This window comes from Bombina bombina, chromosome 4, assembly GCF_027579735.1.
Source record: "Bombina bombina isolate aBomBom1 chromosome 4, aBomBom1.pri, whole genome shotgun sequence".
NCBI classification, from domain to species: domain Eukaryota; kingdom Metazoa; phylum Chordata; class Amphibia; order Anura; family Bombinatoridae; genus Bombina; species Bombina bombina.
Window position 1 is genome coordinate 179638407 of NC_069502.1, and position 27173 is coordinate 179665579.

Here is a 27173-nt window from a genome sequence, read left to right on the forward strand (position 1 = left end):
GGGGCGAGTTAGTCGGCATAACTTCCCCCTTGTCAGATTCCTCTGGTGATAAATCTTTTAAAGACAGAATATGGTCTTTATAACTTAAAGTGAAATCAGTACATTTGGTACACATTCTAAGAGGGGGTTCCACCATGGCTTCTAAACATAATGAACAAAGAGTTTCCTCTATGTCAGACATGTTTAAACAGACTAGCAATGAGACCAGCAAGCTTGGAAAACACTTTACAGAAAGTTAACAAGCAAAAAATAAAAATGGTACTGTGCCTTTAAGAGAAATAAAAAAGGTCAGAATTTGAAAAACAGTGAAAAAAAGCAGTAAATAAAACAAATTTTTTACAGTGTATATAAAAGGCTAACAGAGCATTGCACCCACTTGCAAATGGATGATTAACCCCTTAGTTTCAAAAACGGATCAAAAAAACGAAATAGACATTTTTTAACAGTCACAACAAACTGCCACAGCTCTGCTGTGGCCCTACCTTGCCATACAAACGACTTTGGAAAGCACCAAAACCCTTCAGAGAGGTCCTAAGCATTCAGGGAACTCTTTCAGGGAAAGTGGATGTCTCAGTCTGCAAAAGCTAATGCGCATTTAGGTGCGAAATTAGGCCCCTCCCACTCCTGTCTACACAGTGAGAGGCCAAACAAAACTATCCCTAGGCAAATTTTAGCCAGCCATGTGGAAAAAACTGGGCCCCAATAAAGTTTTATCACCAAAAGCATATAAAAAATGTTTAAGCACTCCCAGCAAACGTTTTATATTTCAGTAATTTGAAAAAAATAATAAGACTGTTACCTCTAATAGTAAGCATGATACTAGTCGTTTTTAAATCACTGTAATCAGGCTTACCTTAAATAAATCTGGTATCAACAGCATTTTCTAGCATATACATTTCTCTAGAAAAATTTAGACTGCACATACCTCATAGCAGGATACCCTGCACGCCATTCCCCAAGCTGAAGTTACCTCTCTCTTCAGTTATGTGTGAGAACAGCAATGGATCTTAGTTACAACCTTCTAAGATCATTAGAGACCACAGGCAGACTCTTCTTCTATTTTCTGCCTGAGACCAAAAATAGTACAACTACGGTACCATTTAAAAATAACAAACTTTTGAATTGAAGAAAAACAACATCACCACATCTCTCTAACTGCTTCCATGCTTGTTGAGAGCTGCAAGAGAATGACTGGAGGTGGCAGTTAGGGGAGGAGCTATATAGACAGTTCTGCTGTGGGTTACCCTCTTGCAGCTTCCTGTTGGGAAGGAGAATATCGCACAAGTAATGGATGATCTGTGGACTGGATACACCTTACAAGAGAAATAACTGCAGCAATCAAGATGTTAATTTGTTTTAAAAACATTTAAACTTATGTTATGTAAGTTATTCTATAGCAACACAAGAGAAATGTATTTGTCAATACAAGATGTTTACTGTCCCTTTAATGATTAAACACATTCTGTACTTAACAGTTTGATGTAAAATGAAATAAAACACTTCAGAGATTTGCGCATATACAATTTTTATCTCATAATTACATTACGTGTAATACAAGAAGTAGAGAGTTCTGTAGAGAACATAATTGTTTATTAAAATTAATTGTGATAGATGCACCACTTTCAATTATCATAATTTTTACACTGCATTCACTCTTTTGGACTGTACCAAAATCCATCTCTTTACTGGTATAAAACTCATATTTTTTTAAGTAGATTTTTTTTTATTGCCCTATAATTACACAGTGTCTGGTATTCTGTAGTTGAATCCACAGGTGTTGTAATTATTTTCCACAATTTATGAAATTGTATACTTCACACGGTAAGTAAGTTGCCTGTCAAATATTTACATATTTGATCGAAAAGAAAAAAAGAAAGAACAGAAAAATATAAAGAAGCCCTTTTTTACTGATGCAGAATTGTGCTATATCAATGCTATATGATTTAAAGGGACAGTAAAGTCAAAATTAAATTTTTGTGAGCTTGCATTTAAAACAACTATACAATTTACGTATATTGTCTCATTTGCTTTGTTTTCTTTGTAGCAATGCACTACTGAGAGCTAGCTGATGATTGGTTGCTGCACTATATGCCTCTTGTCATTGGTTCACCTAATTTGTTAAGCTAGCTCACAGTAGCGCACTGATGCTCTTTAAACCAAGAGAAAGCAAATTTGATAACAAAAGTAAATTGTGTGGTTTAAAACTTTATGTAAATAATGAAATAAACATTTTGGGTTTTCTTGTCCCTTTAATCTCTAAAACAAAAGTGTACTTTGTTTTCCAGAATCATATTTACGTCTGAACCTGAAAGGTTTATTCTGATGAATAAGTGCATATTACATTATTGTACCGAGATAGCAGTGCAATTATTTTAACTTGCTGAATAAAAATGTGAAACATTTTATATGAATATGTTCCCCTTCAAACAATGCAGTTTAAAAAATATATTTATATATTAGACATATAACATTTAATATTAAAATGAAAATAAAAACACAAACTTCAATGAAAAAAATAAAAGCATTAAAAAGTATTAAAGTAAAAAAAAATGCTTATTTACAAAACTTGTAAACCGTTCATGAGTTTGTAATTCGAGACCTTAATCATTTTTATTGTTGGAGCCTTTATTTCTTCTTGTCGTCTGCTGAAACACAAGTTCTTCATACAATGTCACAGTTTGTTTCACTAAGAGCAGGATGGGACAAATAAGGCTGCTTTGTAGAGTCCAGCGTGTAGGGAAGAAGTGGTTACCAAAAAAAAAAGCTTTCTTCAGCGTTAGGTTGGTAAAGGGTCATCGTCTCCTTTACCGCATTTACATTTGCAGCACAAAACAAATGGTGTTGCTAATAAAAGAAATGGTGACGCTACTAAAAGTAATAGGCCAAATCCTGCAAATATCCCCACAACCTGTGAACAAAATAAAAAATAGTTTTAATGTAATGTAATGTGGCTAATTGATCATGTAAATATGGGGGGGGGGGGGTATTTTTCTCTATATAATTCACTGTCAATTCATTTTTCTCTCTGCAATTTTTTTATCACAATTCACTTGAAGAGAGTTTCTCTTTATAAATTCACTACTAGATTATTCATTTTTTGTAGGATTCATAGCAAAGTATTAATTTAGATAATACCTTATAACGTGTAAATCTCTCAGATGGAATATATCTAGATATATTTGTTATGATTTGACTGTATCCTTTGTAAATCCAAATTTCCAGATGTCAGACTTACCATGTTGCCTGTCAGTCCCTAAACTTAATTTTCCCTCAATCCTCCCAAGTTACAGCGTGTTGCTTTGGGTTCCCTAACATGTAGTGTGTTATCAAGTACTGTTTTTGGTGCCTGTTTGGGGGGGGGGGGGGGGAGTGAAGAAGAGGAGACTTAGGAAAATAGATAACCCTTTCACTCCTCTTTAGACCAAACAATATGAGTTCCCTCAGAAATTGTTTTGAAGGCAATTCTTAGCTTGAAAATGATGTATCTCTTTAAGGGGAGTTAACTAATATGCTTTATGTCAAGGAGAGACACTTAGGGACAGATTGCGAGTGGAGCTCTATTTAGCACTTTCGGTAGAACGCTAATTACGCTAGAAGTTAACTTTTTGCGTGCATTGGGTTGTGCTCATGAGTTAAAAGTAAAAAGTTATCACTCTTGCATTAACCTGACGTGCGCAAAAAGCCAAACTTAGGATATCACAAGCTCAATAACCTATTTCCCAATAGAAGTCAATAGAGAAACAAAAGGTTGAAAAAAACACCTAACTCGCACAAACTCGATCGCATATTCTCATATGAGCTAACCCGACATGAAAATATGAATATTTCACATTCCAATGTTCTGCACATAGCAGAATATGTTCTATGTATTAATAAACTGATATTTCTACATATATCTGATGGTATATGGCACAATATATATCTAAACCTATGATTATATATAGGTATAGATAAATAAAGATATAATAAAGATGTATATATAGAAATATCTATTTACAAATACTTAGAACATATTCTGCAATGTGCAGAAGATTGGAATGTGAAATATTAGTAAATACACACTATAACACTTTAATAAATTAATATTGCTTAAATATCACCTAGATTACGAGTTTTGCGCTAGAGGCTATGCGATGCTAACGAGCAGTTTATGCTCACCGCTCACTTACAGACAGCGCTGGTATTACGGGTTTTTACAACCCAGACAAGAAGTGAGCGTTGAGCAAAATTTTGCTCCTTAACGCACTCCAATACCAGTGCTGCTTACGTTAGCGGTGAGCTGGTGTAACGTGCTCGTGCACGATTTCCCCATAGGTATCAATAGGGAGAGCCGGCTGAAAAAAAAGCAGCGTAAAACTCCCTAACGAAGCCCCATTGATTCCTATGGGGAAAGAACATGTATGTCTACATCTAACACCCTAACATGAACCCTGAGTCTAAACACCCCTAGTATTACACTTATTAACCCCTAATCTGCCGCCCCCAACATCGCCGCAACCTACATTATATTATTAACCCCTAATCTGCCGCTCCGGACACCGCCGCCACCTACATTATACTTATGAACCCCTAATCTGCCTTCCCCAATGTCGCCGCAACCTACCTACACTTCTTAACCCCTAATCTGCCACCCCCAACGTCGCCGCCACTATAATAAACATATTAACCCCTAAACCACCGCACTCCCGCCTCGCAAACATTAGTTACATTTTATTAACCCCTAATCTGCCACCCCCAACATCGCCACAACTATAATAAACATATTAACCCCTAAACCTAAGTCTAACCCTAACCCCCCTAACTTAAATATAATTTAAATAAATCTAAATAAAATTACTATAATCAACTAAATTATTCCTATTTAAAACTAAATACTTACCTGTAAAATAAACCCTAAGATAGCTACAATATAACTAATAGTTACATTGTAACACCTAACACTACATTATAATTAAATTAATTCCCTAAATTAAATACAATTAAATAAAATTAGCTAAAGTACCAAAAAAACCCCACTAAATTACAGAAAATAATAAACAAATTACAAGATTTTAAAACTAATTACAGCTAATCTAATCCCCCTAACAAAATAAAAAAGCCCCCCCAAAATAAAAAAGCCCTACCCTACACTAAATTACAAATAGCCCTTAAAAGGGCCTTTTGCGGTGCATTGCCCGAAAGTAATCAGCTCTTTTACCTGTAAAAAAAAAAGTAAATTTATGCTTACCTGATAAATTACTTTCTTTTACGATATGACGAGTCCACGGATTTCATCCTTACTTGTGGGATATTAACCTCCTGCTAACCGGAAGTGGCAAAGAGCACCACAGCAGAGCTGTATATATAGCTCCTCCCTTCCCTCCACCTCCAGCCATTCGACCGAAGTTAGGAAGAGAAAGGAAAAGCCAAAGGTGCAGAGGTGACTGAAGTTTATAAAAAATATAATCTAAATCTGTCTGAAAAATGAAAGGGAGGGCCGTGGACTCGTCGTATCGTAGAAGAAATCAGGTAAGCATAAATTTACTTTTCTTCTACAAGATACGACGAGTTCACAGATTTCATCCTTACTTGTGGGATACAATACCAAAGCTACAGGACACGGATGAAATGGGAGGGACAAGACAGAGACCTAAACGGAAGGCACAACTGCTTGAAGAACCTTTCTCCCCAAAACAGCCTCAGAAGAAGCAAAAGTATCAAATTTGTCAAATTTGGAAAAAGTATGAAGAGACGACCAAGTCGCAGCCTTGCAAATCTGTTCAACAGAAGCATCGTTTTTAAAAGCCCATGTGGAAGCCACAGCCCTAGTAGAATGAGCCGTAATTCTTTCAGGAGGCTGCTGTCCAGCAGTCTCATATGCCAGGCGGATGATACTCTTCAGCCAAAAAGAAAGAGGTAGCCGTAGCTTTCTGACCCATATGCTTTCCAGAAAAAACAATGAATAATGAAGATGATTGACGGAAATCCTTCAAGGCACGGACCACGTCCAAGTTATGTAACAGACGCTCCTTCTTAGAAGAAGAATTAGGACACAAGGAAGGAACAACAATTTCCTGATTAATATTCTTATTTGAAACAACCCTAGGAAGGAATCCAGGTTTGGTACGTAAAACCACCCTATCAGAATGAAAGATAAGATAAGGCGAGTCACATTGTAACGCTGAAAGCTCAGAAACTCTACGAGCAGAAGAAATAGCAACCAAAAACAAAACTTTCCAAGATAACAATTTAATATCTATGGAATGCATGGGTTCAAATGGAACCCCTTGAAGAACACTAAGGACTAAATTCAAACTCCAGGGTGGAGCAATTGGTCTAAAGACAGGCTTAATTCTGGTTAGAGCCTGACAAAAAGACTGAACAACTGTAACATCTGCCAAACGTTTGTGTAGCAAAATTGACAAAGCAGAAATCTGTCCCTTTAAGGAACTTGCTGATAACCCTTTCTCCAATCCTTCTTGGAGAAAAGACAGAATCCTGGGAATCCTAACTTTACTCCATGAGTAGCCCTTGGATTCACACCAAAAAAGATATTTACATCATATCTTATGATAGATCTTTCTAGTGACAGGCTTACGGGCCTGTATCAAAGTATCAATAACCGAATCGGAGAATCCCCGCTTAGATAAAATCAATCGTTCAATCTCCAAGCAGTCAGCTGCAGAGAATTTAGATTTGGATGTTGGAAAGGTCCTTAAATGAGAAGGTCCTGTCTCAATGGAAGTTTCCACGTTGGCAGAGAGGACATGTCCACTAGATCCGCATACCAAGTCCTGCGTGGCCACGCAGGCACGATCAGAATTACTGAAGCTCTCTCCTGTTTGATCTGAGCAATCACGGGGGGAAGGAGAGGAAACGGTGGAAACACATAAGCTAGGCTGAATGACCAAGGCACTGCCAAGGCATCTATCAGTTCGGCCTGAGGATTCCTCGACCTGGATCCGTATCTTGGAAGCTTGGCATTCTGTCGAGATGCCATCAGATCCAATTCTGGTCTGCCCCATCGGAGAATCAGAGAGGCAAATACCTGCGGATGGAGTTCCCACTCCCCTGGGTGAAAGGCCTGTCGGCTTAAGAAATCCGCTTCCCAGTTGTCTACTCCTGGGATGTAGATTGCTGACAGATAACAAGAGTGGGCCTCCGCCAATCAAATTATCTTGGATACTTCTGTCATCGCTAAGGAACTCCTCGGTCCCCCCTGATGATTGATATAAGCCACAGTCATGATGTTGTCCGACTGGAATCTGATGAATTTGGCTGAAGCCAACTGAGGCCATGCCTGAAGCGCATTGAATATTGCTCTCAATTCCAGAATATTGATTGGAAGTAGAGACTCCACCTTACACCCTGAGCCTTCAGGGAATTCCAGACTGCACCCCAGCCCAGAAGGCTGGCGTCCGTTGTCACTATCACCCACGAGGGTCTGCGGAATCACGTCCCCTGGGACAGATGATCCGGCAACAACCACCAAAGAAGAGAATCTCTGGTTTCTTGATCCAGATTTATCAGAGGAGATAAATTTGCATAGTCCCCATTCCACTGTCCGAGCATGCACAGCTGCAGTGGTCTGAGATGAAAATGAGCAAACGGAATGATGTCCATTGCCGCTACCATTAATCCAATTACCTCCATACACTGAGCCACTGATGGCCGAGGACTGGACTGAAGGGCTCGACAAGTATTTAAAATTTTTGACTTTCTGACCTCTGTCAGAAATATTTTCATGTCTACAAGAAGGGAACCCTTGTCCTTGGAACTAGTGAACTCTTTTCTAGGTTCACCTTCCATCCGTGAGTTCTCAGAAAGGACAACACTGTGTCTGTATGAGATTTCGTCAGATGATAAGTTGACGCCTGAATCAAAATATCGTCCAGATAAGGTGCCACTGCTATGCCCCGTGGCCTGAGAATCGCCAGAAGGGACCCTAGAACCTTTGTAAAGATCCTGGGTGCTGTGGCCAACCCGAAGGGAAGAGCCACGAACTGAAAATGTTTGTCCAGGAAGGCAAACCTTAGGAACTGATGATGATCCTTATGGATAGAAATATGAAGGTATGCATCCTTCAAGTCCACGGTAGTCATATATTGACCCTCCTGGATCATTGGTAAAATTGTTCGGATGGTCTCCATCTTGAAGGATGGAACTCTGAGAAACTTGTTTAGACTCTTGAGGTCTAAAATAGGTCTAAACGTTCCCTCTTTTTTGAGAACTATGAAAAGATTTGAGTAAAATTCCTGTCCCTGTTCTAATCTTGGAACGGAACAAATTACTCCCATAGTAGAGAGGTCTTTTATACAATGTAAGAACGCCTCTCTTTTTATCTGGTTTACAGACAATTGTGAAAGAAGAAATCTCCCTCTTGGGAGAAAATTTTTGAATTCCAGTTGATACCCGTTGGTTACAATTTCCAGTGCCCAGGGGTCCTGAACATCTCTTACCCAAGCCTGGGAAAAGAAAGAAAGTCTGTCCCCTACTAGATCCGGACCCGGATCAGGGGCCATCCCTTCATGCTGTCTTTGTAGCAGCAATGGTCTTCTTGGGTTGCTTACCCTTGTTCCAAGCATGGTTGGGTCTCCAGTAATGTCAGAAATGATTTCCTTCAACTCAGGCCTGAATAGGGTATTCCCCTTGAAAGGAATAGCTAAGAGCTTTGATTTAGATGACACATCAGCAGACCACGATTTTAACCATAACGCTCTACGCGCCAAAATGGCAAATCCTGCATTTTTCGCTGCCAACTTAGCAATTTGAAAGGCGGCATCTGTAATAAAAGAATTAGCTAGCTTGATAGCCCTAATTCTATCTAAAATGTCCTCTAAAGGGGTCTCAGCCTTCAGAAACTCTTCTAGAGCATCAAACCAAAAAGCTGCTACAGTAGTAAATGGAACAATGCAAGCTGTTGGTTGTAAAAGGAAACCCTGATGAATAAATAATTTCTTTAGAAGACCCTCTAACTTCTTATCCATAGGGTCTTTGAAAGCACAAATGTTCTCAAAAGGAATAGTTGTACGCTTAGCCAGGGTAGAGATAGCTCCCTCCACCTTAGGGACCGACTGCCAAGAGTCCCGAATGGTATCTGATATGGGATACATTTTCTTGAAATTAGGAGTACGAAAAGAACGGTATACCAGGTCTGTCCCATTCCTTCTTTATAATTTCCGAAATTCTTTTAGGAACCAGAAAAACATCAGTGTAAGTAGGTACTTCTAGATATTTGTCCATTTTACACAATTTCTCTGGTGGTATCACAATAGTGTCACAATCATCCAGAGTCGCTAAAAACCTCCTGAAGTAACAGGCGGAGGTGTTCAAGCTTAAATTTAAAGGACATGACGTCCAAATCTGTCAGATGTAACATACTTCCTGGGTCCAAAAGTTCTCCCTCAGACAACAATTCCCTGACCCCCAACTCAGAGCCCTGTGAGGGTACATCGGAAATAGCCAACAAAGCATCAGAGGACTCAGTATTCACATTAATTCCTGTCCTACTGCGTTTACCCTGTAACACTGGTAACTTATATAATACCTCTGTAAGGGTAGTTGACATAACTGCAGCCATATCCTGCAGAGTAAAAGAATTAGACGCATTTTAGGAACTCGGCGTCGCTTGTGTGGGCGTTAAAGTTTGTGACACTTGGGGAGAATTAGATGGCATATCCTGATTCTCTTCAGACTGAGAATCATCCTTAGGCACGCTTTCTTTACCTAAAATATGCTTTTTACGTTGTAAGGCCCTTTCAGTACAAGAGGTACACAAAGTAAGAGGGGGTTCCACAATGGCTTCTAAACACATAGAACAATTAATTTCCTCAATGTCAGAAATGTTGAACAGACTAGTAATAGCCACAATAGTTGTAAATCACCTCATTTATTGATTCAAACAACTTTTAGCGCAACAATTTTTTCTCAAACTGCCTAAAACGTTTGAAAAATCGCTAAACAGTTAAATATAATAATTCAATTGGCCCAAAAATTATTGCACCCTGTAAGTAAAAGGTGAATTTACCCTCTAAGAGACATTTTAATCAAAAAATATATCTTAACAGAAAAAAATAACCCCTGCACCTTCCCACAGCTCTGCTGTGGTGCCTGCCTGCCCCTAGGGTACTGCAAAATGACTCGACAATGATCCAGTGCTAATAACACAACTTTAGGCCCCACCGGAGCTAATGCCTGCTGCCTTCTTAGTCCATCATGGACGTCGTCTCAACAGTCTGTTTAAGCGCATGGGAAGCTGTTTGAAAAAGAAAGCCATGTGGTCCCCTGAACCTAAAATCTTTTAACAAGAAACTGCAGCCCTACTGACTTTAACTAATAAATATATTAATGTCAAGCTGCCTCTCCCAGTGTCAAGCCCCATACAGTATGTCAAAGCAATATGTATAAAACACAGGATTTTCAGTAACACCCTCAGTGATACAGGTCTACTGCTTACCCCTTCCCTTGCAGGGAAAAATGTCAGCCAGCTCTGATATAACAAGTCTCCTCAGAAATAAAAGACTGAACATACCTCAATGCTGCTTGTAGCATGACACCGTTCTCCACACTACCTTGCACTACCTTCAGAAGCTCTGTGGGAATCCAAAATGGATCTGCTAAGATCATCAACCTCAGGGCAGAAATCTTCTTCATTCCATATCTTCCTGAGGAAAATAGTACTCACCGGTACCATTTAAAATAAAAAACTTCTTGACTGAAGAATCTAAAACTAACACCTCACTTTACCTCTTCCTATTACTAACACAGGCAAAGAGAATGACTGGAGATGGAGGGAAGGGAGGAGCTATATATACAGCTCTGCTGTGGTGCTCCTTGCCACTTCCTGTTAGCAGGAGGTTAATATCGCACAAATAAGGATGAAATCCGTGGACTCGTCGTATCTTGTAGAAGAAAATTACAAATTCCCCCCCAACATTAAAACCCACTACCACACAACCAACCCTACTCTAAAATCCACCCAATACCCCCTTAAAAAAAACTAACACTAACCCCTAGAAGATCACCTTACCGGGAGAAGTCTTCATCCAACCTGGCCAAAGTCCTCAACGAATCTGGCAGAAGTGGTCCTCCAGACGGGCAGAAGTGGTCCTCCAGATGAGCCAAAGTCTTCATCCAGATGGCATCTTCTATCTTCATCCATCCGGCGTGGAGCGGGTCCATCTTCAAGACATCCGACGCGGAGCATCCTCTTCTTTCCACGGCGACTGAAGAATGAAGGTTCCTTTGAGTGACGTCATCCAAGATGGTGTCCCTTCAATTCCGATTGGCTGATAGAATTCTATCAGCCAATCGGAATTAAGGTAGGAAAAATTCAATTGGCTGATGCATTCGGCCAATAGGACTGAAATTCAATCCTGTTCCAATCAGCCAATAGAATGCCAGCTCAATCGTATTGGCCGATTGCATCAACCAATAGGATTTTTTTCTACCTTAATTTCCAATTGGCTGATAGAATACTATCAGCCAATCGGAATTGAAGAGACGCCATCTTGGATGACGTCACTTAAAGGTACCATCATTCTTCAGTCGCTGTGGAAAGAAGAGGATGCTCCGCATCGGATGTCTTGAAGATGGACCTGCTCCGCGCTGGATGGATGAAGATAGAAGATGCCATCTGGATGAAGACTTCTTCCCGTCTGGAGGACCACTTCGCCCGGCTTGGATGAAGACTTCTGCCGGATTTGTTGATGACTTGGGCCCGGTTGGATGAAGACTTCTCCTGATAAGGTTATTTTCAAGGGGTTAGTGTTTTTTTAAGGGGGTATTGGGTGTGTTTTAGAGTAGGGTTGGTTGCGTGGGTGGTGGGTTTTAATGTTGGGGGGGGGATTTGTAATTTTGTTTACATGTAAAAGGGCTTATTACTTTGGGGCAATGCCCGCAAAAGGCCCTTTTAAGGGCTATTTGTAATTTAGTGTAGGGTAGGGCTTTTTATTTTGGGGGGGCTTTTTTATTTTTTTAGGGGGATTAGATTAGGTGTAATTAGTTTAAAAATCTTGTAATTTGTTTATTATTTTCTGTAATTTAGTGTTTGTTTTCTTTTGTACTTTAGCTAATTTTATTTAATTGTATTTAATTGTATTTAATTTAGGGAATTAATTTAATTATAGTGTAGTGTTAGGTGTTATTGTAACTTAGGTTAGGTTTTATTTTACAGGTACTTTTGTATTTATTTTAGCTAGGTAGTTTATTAAATAGTTAATAACTATTTAATAACTATTCTACCTAGTTAAAATAAATACAAACTTGCCTGTAAAATAAAAATAAACCCTAAGCTAGCTACAATGTAACTATTAGTTATATTGTAGCTATCTGTTTGCGAGGCGGGAGTGTGGCGGTTTAGGGGTTAATATATTTATTATAGTGGCAGCGATGTCCGGTTCGGCAGATTAGGGGTTCAAAATTTTATTTTAGTGTTTGCGATGTGGGAGGGCCTCAGTTTAGGGGTTAATAGGTAGTTTATGGGTGTTAGTGTACTTTTTAGCACTTTAGTTAAGAGTTTTATGCTACGGCGTTGTAGTGTGAAACTCTTAACTACTGACTTTAAAATGCGGTACCAGTGTTGACAGGAGAGGGTCTACCGCTCACTTTTTGTCAGAGTCATAATACCGGCGCTATGCAAGTCCCATTGAAAAAAGAGGATACGCAATTTACGTAAGTGGATTTGCGGTATTTCCAAGTCTGGACAAAAAAAATAAGTGGTACACCTGTACCTGCAAGACTTGTAATACCAGCGGGCGTTAAAAAGCAGCGTTGGGACCAGCCAACGCTGCTTTTTAAGCCTAATGCACAATTCGTAATCTAGTCGCATGCTTTTACATGTTTTCATCTACTTAACTGCAAAGGGCTCAAATGCACTTATATATATATGTATACATATGTATTTATGTGTATATATGTATGTTAACCTGAATTGCGCTCGAATGATTGCATTTACTTTCATCTTGTAATATCAGCGCAATTTAACAAAAGTGAAAAGCTGATATTGCTTGCGCACAAATGTTTGCGTTCAACTCGAAATCTGGCTCTTAGTTTCCAATATAATGCTCAGTAAAATAAGCCGATGATTTCTCTCCATGCTGGGGGAATTCTAGAAAATCAGAACCATAGTAAGTTCCATTTAGTGCAACTTTTCTTTAGGTTACAATAATAAAAATAATAATAATAATAATAATAATAATAATAACAGCAGCAATAATACAAATGCAACAAAAAGCACATTTTTCTTACATTTCTCTAGACTGACTTGTTTTTGGAGATTTTGATGGTGTAGCCAAACAGAGTAGTACAATGGTAAACTTGTTCTGTGTGGTCTATGAATAATTGCATCTTCCAGCTTAAAGAGTTTTTAAGAGATATTCCCTCCTTCTGGGGTCCATCATCTGGGTATCAGGATACTATATTGTGAAATGTTAAGCTGCTAAACTTTATATATCAAATATTTGCTAACATGGGTGTAAGAAAGCAAATTAAAAGAAAATTTATACACAAACCTGTGTTCTGTGCCAGATGACAGATGCCCTGGAATGACCTAATTTGTTTCGACAAGGTCCTTTATCATAATGTATGAGTAGGAAATCATCCTATTACACAAATGATATCATAGTTAAGCAGTTACCAAGAAATAAAGTTAATTCAGTTACATAAATTGTAAAACTGGTCACGCATATATTCAAATAAAAAAGGAACACACGATTTTCAGAAATTAGTAAAGAAACACAAAAATATATCAGTTTAATTAGCATCAAATACGTAACATAAAATAAATAATATAAAACCAGTAGTACCAGTTACATTTTGCAAAATAGTTCATGTTAGTATTTTTGCCTGCTTATTTTACATTTCTATTTTCTCCTTTGTTAGAAAATACATTTTGCGGAAATTCCTTGAAAAATGTTTAAAAACATAATTTATGTAAGAACTTACCTAATAAATTAATTTCTTTCATATTGACAAGAGTCCATGAGCTAGTGACGTATGGGATATACAATACTACCAGGATGGGCAAAGTTTCCCAAACCTCAAAATGCCTATAAATACAACCCTCACCACACCCAAAATTCAGTTTAATAAATAGCCAATTAGTGGGGTGATAAAGAAAGGAGTAAAAAGCATCAACAAAGGAACTTTGGAAATAATTGTGCTTTATACAAAAAAATAATAACCACCAAAAAAATGGTGGGCTTCATGGACTCTTGCCAATATGAAAGAAATGAATTTGTCAGGTAAGTTCTTACATAAATTATGTTTTCTTTCATGTAATTGGCAAGAGTCCATGAGCTAGTGACGTATGGGATAGCAATACCCAAGATGTGGAACTCCACACAAGAGTCACTAAAGGAAGGGATAAAATAAAAACAGCCATTTTCCTCTGAAAAAAATTAATATAAGTTTATTCTCATAAATGAAAAGAAAAACTTAAAACAGCTGCCTGAAGAACTTTTCTACCAAAAACTGCTTCTGAAGAAGCAAATACATCAAAATGGTAGAATTTAGTAAATGTATGCAAAGAAGACCAAGTTGCTGCTTTGCAAATCTGATCAACTGAAGCTTCATTCTTAAAAGCCCATGAAGTGGAGACTGATCTAGTAGAATGAGCTGTAATTCTCTGTGGCGGGGCTTGACCCGACTCCAAATAAGCTTGATGAATCGAAAGCTTTAACCACGCAGCCAAGGAAACAGCAGAAGCCTTCTGACCTTTCCTAGAATCAGAAAAGATAACAGACTAGAAGTCTTCCTGAAATCTTTAGTAGCTTCAACATAATATTTCAAAGCTCTTACCACATCCAAAGAATGTAAGGATCTCTCCAAAGAATTCTTAGGATTAGGACACAAGGAAGGGACAACAATTTCTCTATTAATGTTGTTAGAATTCACAACCTTAGGTAAGAATTTAAATGAAGTCCGCAAAACCGCCTTATCCTGATGAAAAATCAGAAAAGGAGAAAGAGCAGATAATTCAGAAACTCACCTAGCAGAAGAGATGGCCAAAAGGAACAACACTTTCCAAGAAAGTAGTTTAATGTCCAAAGAATGCATAGGCTCAAAAGGAGGAGCCTATAAAGCCTTCAAAACCAAATTAAGACTCCAAGGAGGAGAGATTGATTTAATAACAGGCTTGATATGAACCAAAGCCTGAACAAAACAGTGAATATCAGGAATTTTAGCAATCTTTCTGTGAAATAAAACAGAAAGAGCAGAGATTTGTCCCTTCAAGGAACTTGCAGACAAACCCTTATCCAAGCCATCCTGAAGAAACTGTAAAATTCTAGAAATTCTGAAAGAATGCCAAGAGAATTTATGAGAAGAACACCATGAAATATAAATCTTCCAAAATCAATAATAAATATTTCTAGAAACAGATTTACGAGCCTGTAACAGAAGGTTCGGCCTTAATGGAAGTGGCCAAGGTTGGCAACTGGACATCCGAACAAGATACGCATACCAAAACCTGTGAGGCCATGCTGGAGCCACCAGTAATACAAATGATTGCTCCATGATGATTTTGGAGATCACTCTTGGAAGAAGAACTAGAGGCAGGAAAATATAAGCAGGTTGATAACACCAAGGAAGTGTCAACGCATCCACTGCTTCCGCCTGAGGATCCCTGGACCTGGACAGGTACCTGGGAAGTTTCTTGTTTAGATGAGAAGCCATCATATCTATTTCTGGAAGACAAATTTCAACAGATAAATGAAGAACAGCACCCACCAGATGGTACTGAGCAAGGAGAGGGTTAACCAAACCCAGACAAATCACAATGTAGAGAAGTTCTCCAGCTATTAGTGCAAATTGACCTTTATTAGTGCATACAGGGTTCCAACAGTAACAGCAACATTTCAGGCAAACAATTTGCCCTTTATCAAGCTTGACAAAGGGCATATTGTTTGCCTGAAACGTTGCTGTTACTGTTGGAACCCTGTATGCACTAATAAAGGTCGATTTGCACTACTAGCTGGAGAACTTCTCTACATTGTTATTTCTGGAAGACCCCACATCTGAACAACCTGAGAAAACACATCTGGATGGAGGGACCAATCCCCTGGATGTAATGTCTGACGGCTGAGATAATCTGCCTCCCAATTGTCTATACCTGGGATATGAACTGCAGAAATTAGACAGGAGCTGGATTCCGCCCAAGCAAGTATCCAAGATACTTCTTTTATAGCTTAGGGACTGTGAGTCCCACCCTGATGATTGACATATGCCACAGTTGTGATATTGTCTTTCTGAAAACAAATGAATGGTTCTCTCTTCAACAGAGGCCAAATCTGAAGAGCCCTGAAAATATTGATTGGTAATCTCGCCTAGAGATTTCCAAACCCCTTGTGCTGTCAGAGATCCCCAAACAGCTCCCCAACTTGAAAGACTTGCATCTGTTGTGATCACAGTCCAGTTTGGATGAACAAAAGAGGCCCCTTGAACTATACAATGGTGATCTAACCACCAAGTCAGAGAAAGTCGAACATTGGGATTTAAGGATATTAATTGTAATATCCTTGTATAATCCCTACACCATTGGTTCAGCATACAAAGCTGGAGAGATCTCATATGAAAATGATCAAAGTGGATCGCGTCCGATGCTGCAGTCATGAGACCTAAAACTTCCATGTACATAGCTACTGAAGGGAATGACTGAGACTGAAGGTTCCGACAGGCTGCAACCAATTTTAAACGTCTCTTGTCTGTTAGAGACAGAGTCATGGACACTGAATCTATCTGGAAACCTAAAAAGGTGACCCTTGTCTGAGGAATCAAATAACTTTTTGGTAAATTGATCCTCCAACCATGTTTTCGAAAGAAACAACACAAGTTGATTTGTGTGAGATTCTGCAGAACGTAAAGACTGAGCTAGTACCAAGATATCGTCCAAATGAGGAAACAATGCAATACCCCGCTCTCTGATTACAGAGAGTAGGGCACCGAGAACCTTTGAAAAGATTCTTGGAGCTGTCGCTAGGCTAAAAGGAAGAGCAACAAATTGGTAATACTTGTCTAGAAAAGAGGATCTCAGAAACTGATAATGATCTGGATGAATCGGAATATGAAGACATGCATCCTGCAAGTCTATTGTGGACATATAATGTCCTTGCTGAACAAAAGGCAGAATAGTCCTTATAGTCACCATTTTGAAAGTTGGTACTCTTAAATAACGATTCAAAATTTTCAGATCCAGAACTGGTCTGAATGAATTTTCTTTCTTTGGTAAAATGAATAGATTTGAATAAAACCCCAGACCCTGTTCCTGAAACGGAACTGGCATGATTACCCCTGAAAACTCCAGGTCTGAAACACACTTCAGAAAGCCTGAACCTTTACTAGATTTGCTGGGATGCGTGAGAGAAAATATCTTCTCACAGAAGGTCTTACTCTGAATCCTATTTGGTACCACTGAGAGACAATACTCAGAATCCATTGATTTTGGACAGAATTTGTCCAAACATCCTTGAAAAATCTTAATCTGCCCCCTACCAGCTGAGCTGGAATGAGGGTCGCACCTTCATGCAGACTTGGGGGCTGGCTTTGGTCTCTTAATTGGCTTGGATTTATTCCAATTTGAGGAAGGTTTCCAATTGGAAACAGATTCCTTGTGGGAAGGATTAGGTTTCTGGTTCCATATACTGACGAAAGGAACGAAAACGATTAGAAGCATTCGATTTACCCTTAGGTCTTTTATCCTGAGGCAAAAAAACTCCCTTCCCCCCAGTGACAATAATCGAATCCAACTGAGAACCAAATAACTTATTACCTTGGAAAGAAAGAGATAGCAATCTAGACTTATAAGTCATGTCAGCATTCCAAGATCTAAGCCACAAAGCTCTTCTAGCTAAAATAGCTAAAGACATAGATTTAACATCAATTTTGATGATATCAAAAATGGCATCACAAATAAAATAATTAGCATGTTGAAGCAAGAGGACAATGCTGCAGCTGCAACATCAGCCAATGAAATTGCAGGGCTGAGAAGATGACCTGAATATAAATAGGCTTTCCTTAGGTAAGATTCAAGTTTCCTATCTAAAGGATCTTTAAAAGAAGTACTATCTTCCATAGGAATAGTAGTACGTTTAGCAAGAGTAGAGATAGCCCCATCAACTTTGGGGATCTTTTCCCAACACTGAATAATAAATCTTTCTAGAAACAGTAACTGCTGGTAAAGGATCCAATTTTTTAAACCTTGAAGAAGGAATAAAAGAAGTACCAGGCCTATTCCATTCCTTAGAAAAGCATATCAGAAATAGCATCAGGAACTGGAAAAACCTCTGGAATAACTACAGGAGGTTTATAAACAGAATTTAATTTAACAAAGAACAAAGAACGAATATACTCTATTTTAAACAAATAAGTAGATTTGTCAGTGTCAATATCTGAGGCAGGATCTTCTGAACCAGATAGATCCTCATCAGAGAAGGATAATTCAGTATGTTGTCGGTCATTTGAAATTTCATCAACTTTATGAGAAGTTTTAAAAGACCTTTTCCGTTTATTAGAAGGCGGGATGGCAGACAAAGCCTTCTGAATAGAATCAGCAATAAATTATTTTAAATTCACAGGTATATCTTGTACATTAGAAGTTAAAGGAACAGAAACAGGCAATGTACTATTACTGAAAGAAACATTATCTGCATGTAAAAGTTTATCATGACAACTATTATAAACCACAGCTTGAAATATAACCTCCACAAGTTTACAACAAATGCACTTAGCTTTGGTAGAACTGTTATCAGGCAGCAGGGTTCCAACACTGATTTCTGAGACAGGATCAGATTGAGACATCTTGCAAATGTAAGAGAAAAAAACAACATATAAACCAAAATGATCAATTTCCTAATATATCAGTTTTATGAATGGGAAAAAAATGCAAACAGCATAGCCCTCTGATAGAAAAAAAGGCAAGAGGCATATAGGAATGGGGTTTTAAATAATGAAAATATTTGGCGCCAAGTAAGACACACAACACAAATGCTAACATCCAGAAATGACACACTTGCATCATTGAAGACACAACCTTGTGAAAGGTCTCGGCGTCAACTAAGACGCCGGCAGAGACGAATTTGCATCATCGAACGTAACTTTGTGCCAAAAAATCTAGACCCAAAAATGACGCAATAAACTTTAGCATTCTGCGCCCTCGCGAAGCTAATTCTGCCCGAGAATTTGAAAATGACAGTCAATTGAAAAATTACTATACCCCAGGTAAGAAATACATTTTCCTGAAAAATGCATTTTCCAGATATGAAACTGACAGTCTGCAAAAGGAAATATACTGAAAACCTGAATCATGGCAAATATGAGTACAATACATATATTTAAAACTTTATATAAATACATAAATTGCCAAACCATAGCTGAGAGTGTCTTAAGAAATGAAAACACACTTACCAAAAGACACCTATCTGCAGATAGCCAAACCAGTACTGAAACGGTTATCAGTAGAGGTAATGGAATATGAGAGTATATCGTTGACCTGAAAAGGGAGGTAGGAGATGAATCTCTACGACCGATAACAGAGAACCTATGAAATAGATCTCTCGTGAGGAAAACTATTGCATTCAATAGGTGATACTCCCTTCACGTCCCTCTGACATTCACTGTACTCTGAGAGGAATCGGGCTTCAAAATGCTGAGAAGCGCATATCAATGTAGAAATCTTAGCACAAACTTACTTCACCACCTCCATAGGAAGCAAAGTTTGTAAAACTGATTTGTGGGTGTGGTGAGGGGTGTATTTATAGGCATTTTGAGGTTTGGGAAACTTTGCCCCTCCTGGTAGGATTGTATATCCCATACATCACTAGCTCATGGACTCTTTGCCAATTACATGAAAGAAAGTGTAAATTGGTTGTGCAACAACTGGTGCTCATTGGCTAACCAGCCACGTCCCCTTGGGATCAGCAGGTTTCTAAAAACATTTAACATCTCCATAGAATGTAAAGGAAAACCTTGTTACCACCAGTTTACAACAGCAATGGAAACAAGGCCATAGACTTGCAGGGTCAGTAGAGCTAAAATTACATGCAAGTAGGGCACATTATTTGATGCACTATAATGTTGCTGATATTACAAGATATTACAAGATATTACAACCCAGGACTATGGTACAAAGCAGTGGAGGCTCCTCCAGTTGTGCACATTCGCACGTGAACCCCCCAGGGGGCAAGGAGGAAAAAAAAAAAATGAGCCAAAAAAAAAAAAAAAAATCAGCAAAAAAAAAAAATGTTTAATTTTTTTTGTTTAATTTTTTTTTTTTTTTTATTAGTGTGTGTGTGTTATTATTTATTATAATATAATGTAGGCTCTGTTTTTTGTAGCCACCCCACTAGCCGCCCTCTCAGCCTGCTGTAGGACCGGTAATATTTAAAAATATTATATACCACACAAGGATAGATTAGATTTGAAGCAGGAGGGAGCTAGGACCCAGGTGGACGCTGACGTCACCGCATCAGTCACTAGCGTCTCCTCCTCGGGCTGCTCTCACTGCGCGAGTGCGCGCACTGTGCACACCTGGCAGAGACATGGCAGAGCAGACACTGATCGCACGTGCGATCAAGCAAAACCCTATCCTGCACAGTGATCTCTATGCATCACTGTGCAGGCGTTGCTCCTCCCAGCCCGGCACTGGTAATAGAGCCCTATTCGCACAGGCTGAAGTGTGCGAGCTGACTTCAGCCTGTGCTCTGGCTCCACCCACGGTCTGCCTGTCATGGTGAGTCTCGCCTCTGATACGCTACTAGCGTCACGTGACCGCCCCCACAAGGCTCCTCCCGCTCAACGGCGCGAAAATCGCATTGAGGAGATAGCCGTTGAGCGGATAGGAGCCTTGTTTACAGAGCTCTGACCTGTTTTGTTCAACTTTACTTGCCTCTAAAAAAACGATTTAGCCCTTGCTGGCAGCAGACGTGGTGTTGTTGGTGGTGGCTGCTGAGTGCTGACACTGAGTCCAGGACTCCTGACATAAATTAATTGAATAACATAACAGACAGACTTACTTATTAATAGATAATTTTGCCAATAGTTAGCTTAAGCTGCCTTAGTAGTGGGCACTGGCCAGTGGGCCTTATTTTGCTGCAGGCCTGCAGCTGCTGAGCTTATTAGTTTAGTTTAAACTTTTAAACTAACTGTAGTTAGTTAACTTAATTAAACTTACACAACAGAGTTGAGATTACTTAGAGAGTGAGTGTGAGACAGACACCAGTGTGTGTGAGAAAAAAAAGTTATTTTTGTGTTTTAACTTAACATTTAGAGTACTTAGGTAGAGTTCTTCTCTCTTAAAAAAATTGGCTTTAGTCAGTAAGTTTAGTGGAGTAATTTGGGAATAATAAAATAATATTTTTGTCAGCAGATTGCAATTAGAAGTTTTGCAAAAAATATTTTTTTTTTATTTTTTTTTTACAAATACAGAAAGCAGTTAAATGCTGTGCTGCTGTTGATACTACTAGTTGTTGACCGTTGACGGCTGTCACGGTTGCTTACCATTAAACATTAATACATTTAATTTAAGTATTTTAGCAGATTAATTAGCTGATTTTTGCAATTAAAAGTTTTGCAAAAAAAGAACAAAGTTTTTTTTCACAATAAAAGCAGTTAACTGCTGTGCTGCTTTTGATACTACTAGTTCTTGACCGTTGACGGCTGTCACGGTGGTTTACCATTAAACATTAATACATTTAATTTAAGTATTTTAGCAGATTAATTAGCAGATTGCAATTAGAAGTTTTGAAAAAAAAAAAAAGTTTTTTTTCACAATAAAAGCAGTTAACTGCTGTGCTGCTTTTGATACTACTAGTTGTTGACCGTTGACGGCTGTCACGGTGGTTTACCATTAAACATTAATACATTTAATTTAAGTATTTTAGCAGATTAATTAGCAGATTGCAATTAGAAGTTTTGAAAAAAAAAGAACAAAGTTTTTTTTCACAATAAAAGCAGTTAACTGCTGTGCTGCTTTTGATACTACTAGTTCTTGACCGTTGACGGCTGTCACGGTGGTTTACCATTAAACATTAATACATTTAATTTAAGTATTTTAGCAGATTAATTAGCAGATTGCAATTAGAAGTTTTGAAAAAAAAGAACAAAGTTTTTTTTCACAAAAAAACCAGTTAACTGCTGTGCTGCTGCTGATACTAAAATTAGGCAGTAAACCGGCATATTTAACATTTGATATTTTATATATAGTGAGCTATATTATTATAATTATTATAAGATATTACCTATTAGTTGTAGTTGATATTTTCTAACAGCTGCCTGCAATATATTTTATAACAACCAGCACCGCAAAACTACTTGCCGTTGCCTACTAGTGTTGTATATTTTCTAATAGCTGCAGAGCTACCTACCTACAAGTTATATATTACATAACAACCGCCAAACTATTAAACTATTACTGCAAGTTGAGTTGTATATTTTCTAATAGCTGCAGAGCTACCTACCTACAAGTTATATATTACATAACAACCACAAAACTATTAAACTTTTAATATATTTTCTAACAGCTGCAGAGCTACCTACCTACAAGTTATATATTACATAACAACCGCCAAACTATTAAACTATTACTTCAAGTTGAGTTGTATATTTTCTAACAGTTGCAGAGCTACCTACCTACAAGTTATATATTACATAACAACCGCCAAACTATTAAACTATTACTGCAAGTTGAGTTGTATATTTTCTAATAGCTGCAGAGCTACCTACCTACAAGTTATATATTACATAACAACCGCCAAACTATTAAACTATTACTGCAAGTTGAGTTGTATATTTTCTAATAGCTGCAGAGCTACCTACCTACAAGTTATATATTACATAACAACCGCCAAACTATTAAACTATTACTGCAAGTTGAGTTGTATATTTTCTAATAGCTGCAGAGCTACCTACCTACAAGTTATATATTACATAACAACCGCCAAACTATTAAACTATTACTGCAAGTTGAGTTGTATATTTTCTAATAGCTGCAGAGCTACCTACCTACAAGTTATATATTACATAACAACCGCCAAACTATTAAACTATTACTGCAAGTTGAGTTGTATATTTTCTAATAGCTGCAGAGCTACCTACCTACAAGTTATATATTACATAACAACCGCCAAACTATTAAACTATTACTGCAAGTTGAGTTGTATATTTTCTAATAGCTGCAGAGCTACCTACCTACAAGTTATATATTACATAACAACCGCCAAACTATTAAACTATTACTGCAAGTTGAGTTGTATATTTTCTAATAGCTGCAGAGCTACCTACCTACAAGTTATATATTACATAACAACCACAAAACTATTAAACTTTTAATATATTTTCTAACAGCTGCAGAGCTACATACCTACAAGTTATATATTACATAACAACCGCCAAACTATTAAACTATTACTTCAAGTTGAGTTGTATATTTTCTAACAGTTGCAGAGCTACCTACCTACAAGTTATATATTACATAACAACCGCCAAACTATTAAACTATTACTGCAAGTTGAGTTGTATATTTTCTAATAGCTGCAGAGCTACCTACCTACAAGTTATATATTACATAACAACCGCCAAACTATTAAACTATTAAGTTGTATATTTTCTAACAGCTGCAGAGCTACCTACCTACAAGTTATATATTAGATAACAACCGCCAAACTATTAAACTATTAAGTTGTATATTTTCTAACAGCTGCAGAGCTACCTACCTACAAGTTATATATTAGATAAGAGCAAAGGACTGTTCTTTGTGTGTAAACTAACAGTTAAGATGGCACTTAGTAAAATTAGTGTATCTGAGCTAAAGCAATTACATTTTTCAACGTTGCCCATTGAAAGAAAAATGGAAATTAAAATGCTCAGGCCAACACCTATGCTTAACCTTACCCAGGTGACAAAATGTAAAACTAGAGATTACAAAAGAGAATTCAAACCCGAGGTATATGATAAATATCCATGGATTTGTGGTTGTGAATTATCTAACAGGCTCTTTTGTTTTTATTGTCTCCTGTTTGCAAAACAAAGTGGGGATTCAAGCTGGGTGAGTTATGGGGTCGCCGATTTATCACATTTAAGTCAAAAAACCAATAAACATAATTGCTCCCAATCACATTTAAACTCCACATTAGAGTTTAATTTGCTAGGAAGGGTTGATATTCGGCAACAACTTGACAGTGCATATCGTTTGAATATTAAAAGACATAATGAGCAAGTAACCAAAAATCGCTATGTTCTTTCCAAAATAATTAATTGTATTTTATTTTGCGGCGCATTTGAGCTTGCACTTCGAGGACATGACGAACGCGATGATTCATTAAATCCAGGCATTTTCAGAGGTCTTATAAACTTCTCAGCAGAGCTTGATGCATCTCTAAAAGAACATCTCGCTAGTGCCACTGTTTTTAAAGGAACGTCAAAAGAAATTCAAAACGATTTATTAGACTGTATGCTTACTGTTTGCCAGAACCAAATAAAGAAGGAAATCTCAAATGCAAGTTTTGTAGCAGTGATAGCAGATGAAACTACTGATGTTTCATCTGCCTTCCAATTGGTTGTTGTTTTTAGATACATTATAGGTAACGGACAACCGGTTGAGAGATTCTGGGAATTCACTAATCCAGCTGGACATGATGCAGAATCTTTAGCTACGTGTATTCAAGCTACTTTGGAAAAAGTTATAGACAACCCAGAGAAACTGATATCGCAGAGTTACGACGGTGCAAGCGTGATGAGTGGTCAGCATGCAGGTGTTCAGGCTATAATTAAACGTACCTACAAGAATGCACATTTTGTGCATTGCTATGCACATCAGCTCAATTTAATTGTCAGCCAAGCAAGCAGTCAAAATCAACAAGTTCGAGTATTTTTTTCAAATCTAAGTGACATTACTAACTTTTTTAGTAACTCGCCACAAAGGATAGCTATTCTAGATGAAACTGTTAGAAGAAGGATACCTCATGGTTCAGCCACCAGGTGGAATTTCAAGAGTCGAACCGTCAATACAGTTTTTGAAAACAGGGAACAGTTAATTGAATGCATGGAAAAAATAGAGTCAACATCGAAAAAAGAAATAGCTATAAATCAAGCGGGGGCTATTCGGCGTATGTTACAAGACTCGGTATTCGTGTTTTGGCTTACAGTTTTTCACAATATTATGCCACATGTAGATGTGTTATACAACCAACTTCAGAAAACACAAACAGATGCGGCACTTATTCGAAAACATATTAACACTTTCCAGCAGACAATGGAAAACGAAAGGGAAAGAATGGACACAGTGACCATGACGATATCAGAAACAGAGGAAACATCTAGGAAAAGGAAGAGAGAAAATATTCACATTGCTCAGACTGTGGCAGCTAAAGAGATATGCGATGTTATCACAAATCAAGTAAAAGATAGATTTTCTTTTATAACTCACTACTCGGCTGTTTCTCTCCTCCAAGCGGAAAAATTTGCAGATTACGAGAAAAATTTTCCAAATCAGCTTCTTGAACAAACATCAGCGGTTTATCACACATTACAGAAAGATCGGCTGAAAACTGAACTAGGAGTAATTTACAGAAGACCAGATTTCCGAAATATGAATGGTGCCATCAGTCTTCTACAGTTTGTAATAGAAAATAACTTGGACAGTACTTTCTCGGAGACCTACAAACTGTTGCAAATTATTTCGACTATTCCCGTGACAACTGCTGAGGCTGAGAGATGTTTCTCAACTTTAAAACGTGTTAAGACATTTCTAAGGAGCACCATGACTGAGGAAAGACTGACTGCTCTAGCCATGCTCACAATTGAAAAACAATTGATCAATGACATGCCTACATTCACCGAAAATGTTATTGATTTATTTGCCTCAAAAAAAGACAGGCGGATTGACTTAATTTACAAAAATTGTACTTGAGTTATCAACATTCTGTTTTAATCTTTACTGTTGAAGTTAATTATTAAGCACTAGTGTAATAGAAATAATCTTCTTTTGTAGAAAGTAAAATGTGGGTGTATTTATCTTCATGTTGCCAAGGCCTTTGGCTGCATTGCCTAATATCGAACACTGGGGGCTGGGGCAACAGTAATTTAAATGTGGTTGTATTTCTCTATAAAGTGGAAGGTTCTTTAAATCCAGGAATATATATGTTTTCATAAATGTACATTCAACATTCTTATTATTTTGCAGCTTTAATTAATCATTTGGTTAATATATATATATGTTATTATATAATTTAACTGAGCACCATCATGTATATTTTAAGACTAGACATGGGCAGGTAGTGTAGGCTCCTCCATTTGTGCACTGTCGCACATGAACATGGCTGTACTGAAGAGTATGCATTCATAGATTTAAGATTTCTGTGTCCACTATGAGGAACACAGTGAGCAATGCATGGTGAGGATATGGAAGACCACAGGCACAGTTCTTGTTAAGGCCAGAAGTGGCAGGGCAAGTAAAATATCAGAGAGGGCCAGAGGCAAAGGCAAAGGATGGTGAGAACGGTCAAAAACAGCCCACAGACCACCTCCAAAGACCTGTACTACTGGGAATATTGTTGAGGGTCTCATGGATTCCACTCAATATCAGCAGATACTTGAGAATAATGTTGAGGAATCAGTCACAAACTTCAGTTGAAGTTACCCCCAGGCCGGGGCTGGATATTTCAAGAAGACGATGACCAAAAACACAGCTGGTTCAAATGGGTGGGGCCATTTGAGGGGCGTGATTTTCACTAAGGGGTGTGGCTTTTAAAAATGGGTGTGGCTTGTTAAAGGGGCGTGGTTTTTAAAAAGGGGCGTGGATTTTCAAAGGGGCGTGTCTTTCTAATAGGGGGAGGGTCTTGTGCACCCCCATCCTAAAAATTCACCAGCCGCCACTGGTACAAAGACAGGCTGTTCAGTGTATTAAGTAAAATTCCACTTTAAATTGTGCTTTTCCTAGATTAGACTTTACAAATATCTGATCTTGGCATTCAAATGTTTTTTTTTTTTTTTTTTTTTCAGATACTTTGTGCTAGATATTATATATAACTTCCCCAGTCTCCAAAATAACTTTTAAATCTAACCCCAATGGATCCAACCTCCAAAAGCACAATAAACCGCAACTACCACTGAGCTACCTCTTAATCTTCCCCCTGTCACTGACCCTCGTCTAAGCTTCAATCAAAAAAGTGGTAGGCGCAACAGCCCACCGTCCTTAAAGAGAC

The 27173-nt window shown here is 38.0% G+C and overlaps 1 protein-coding gene across 1 annotated transcript in view; it reads right to left on the minus strand.

Annotated features, from left to right (window-relative positions):
- Nucleotides 1–1508: 1508 nt before the first annotated feature.
- Nucleotides 1509–27173, minus strand: part of RNF144A (ring finger protein 144A) — an 86891-nt gene continuing 61226 nt past the window's right edge. The window contains exons 6-7 of the mRNA XM_053709715.1: nt 13491–13580; nt 1509–2908 (exon numbers count right to left, since the gene is read on the minus strand). Coding sequence (XP_053565690.1) covers nt 2777–2908; nt 13491–13580 — 222 coding nt within the window. The 3' untranslated portion in view covers nt 1509–2776. The remainder of the gene's footprint in view (nt 2909–13490; nt 13581–27173) is intronic.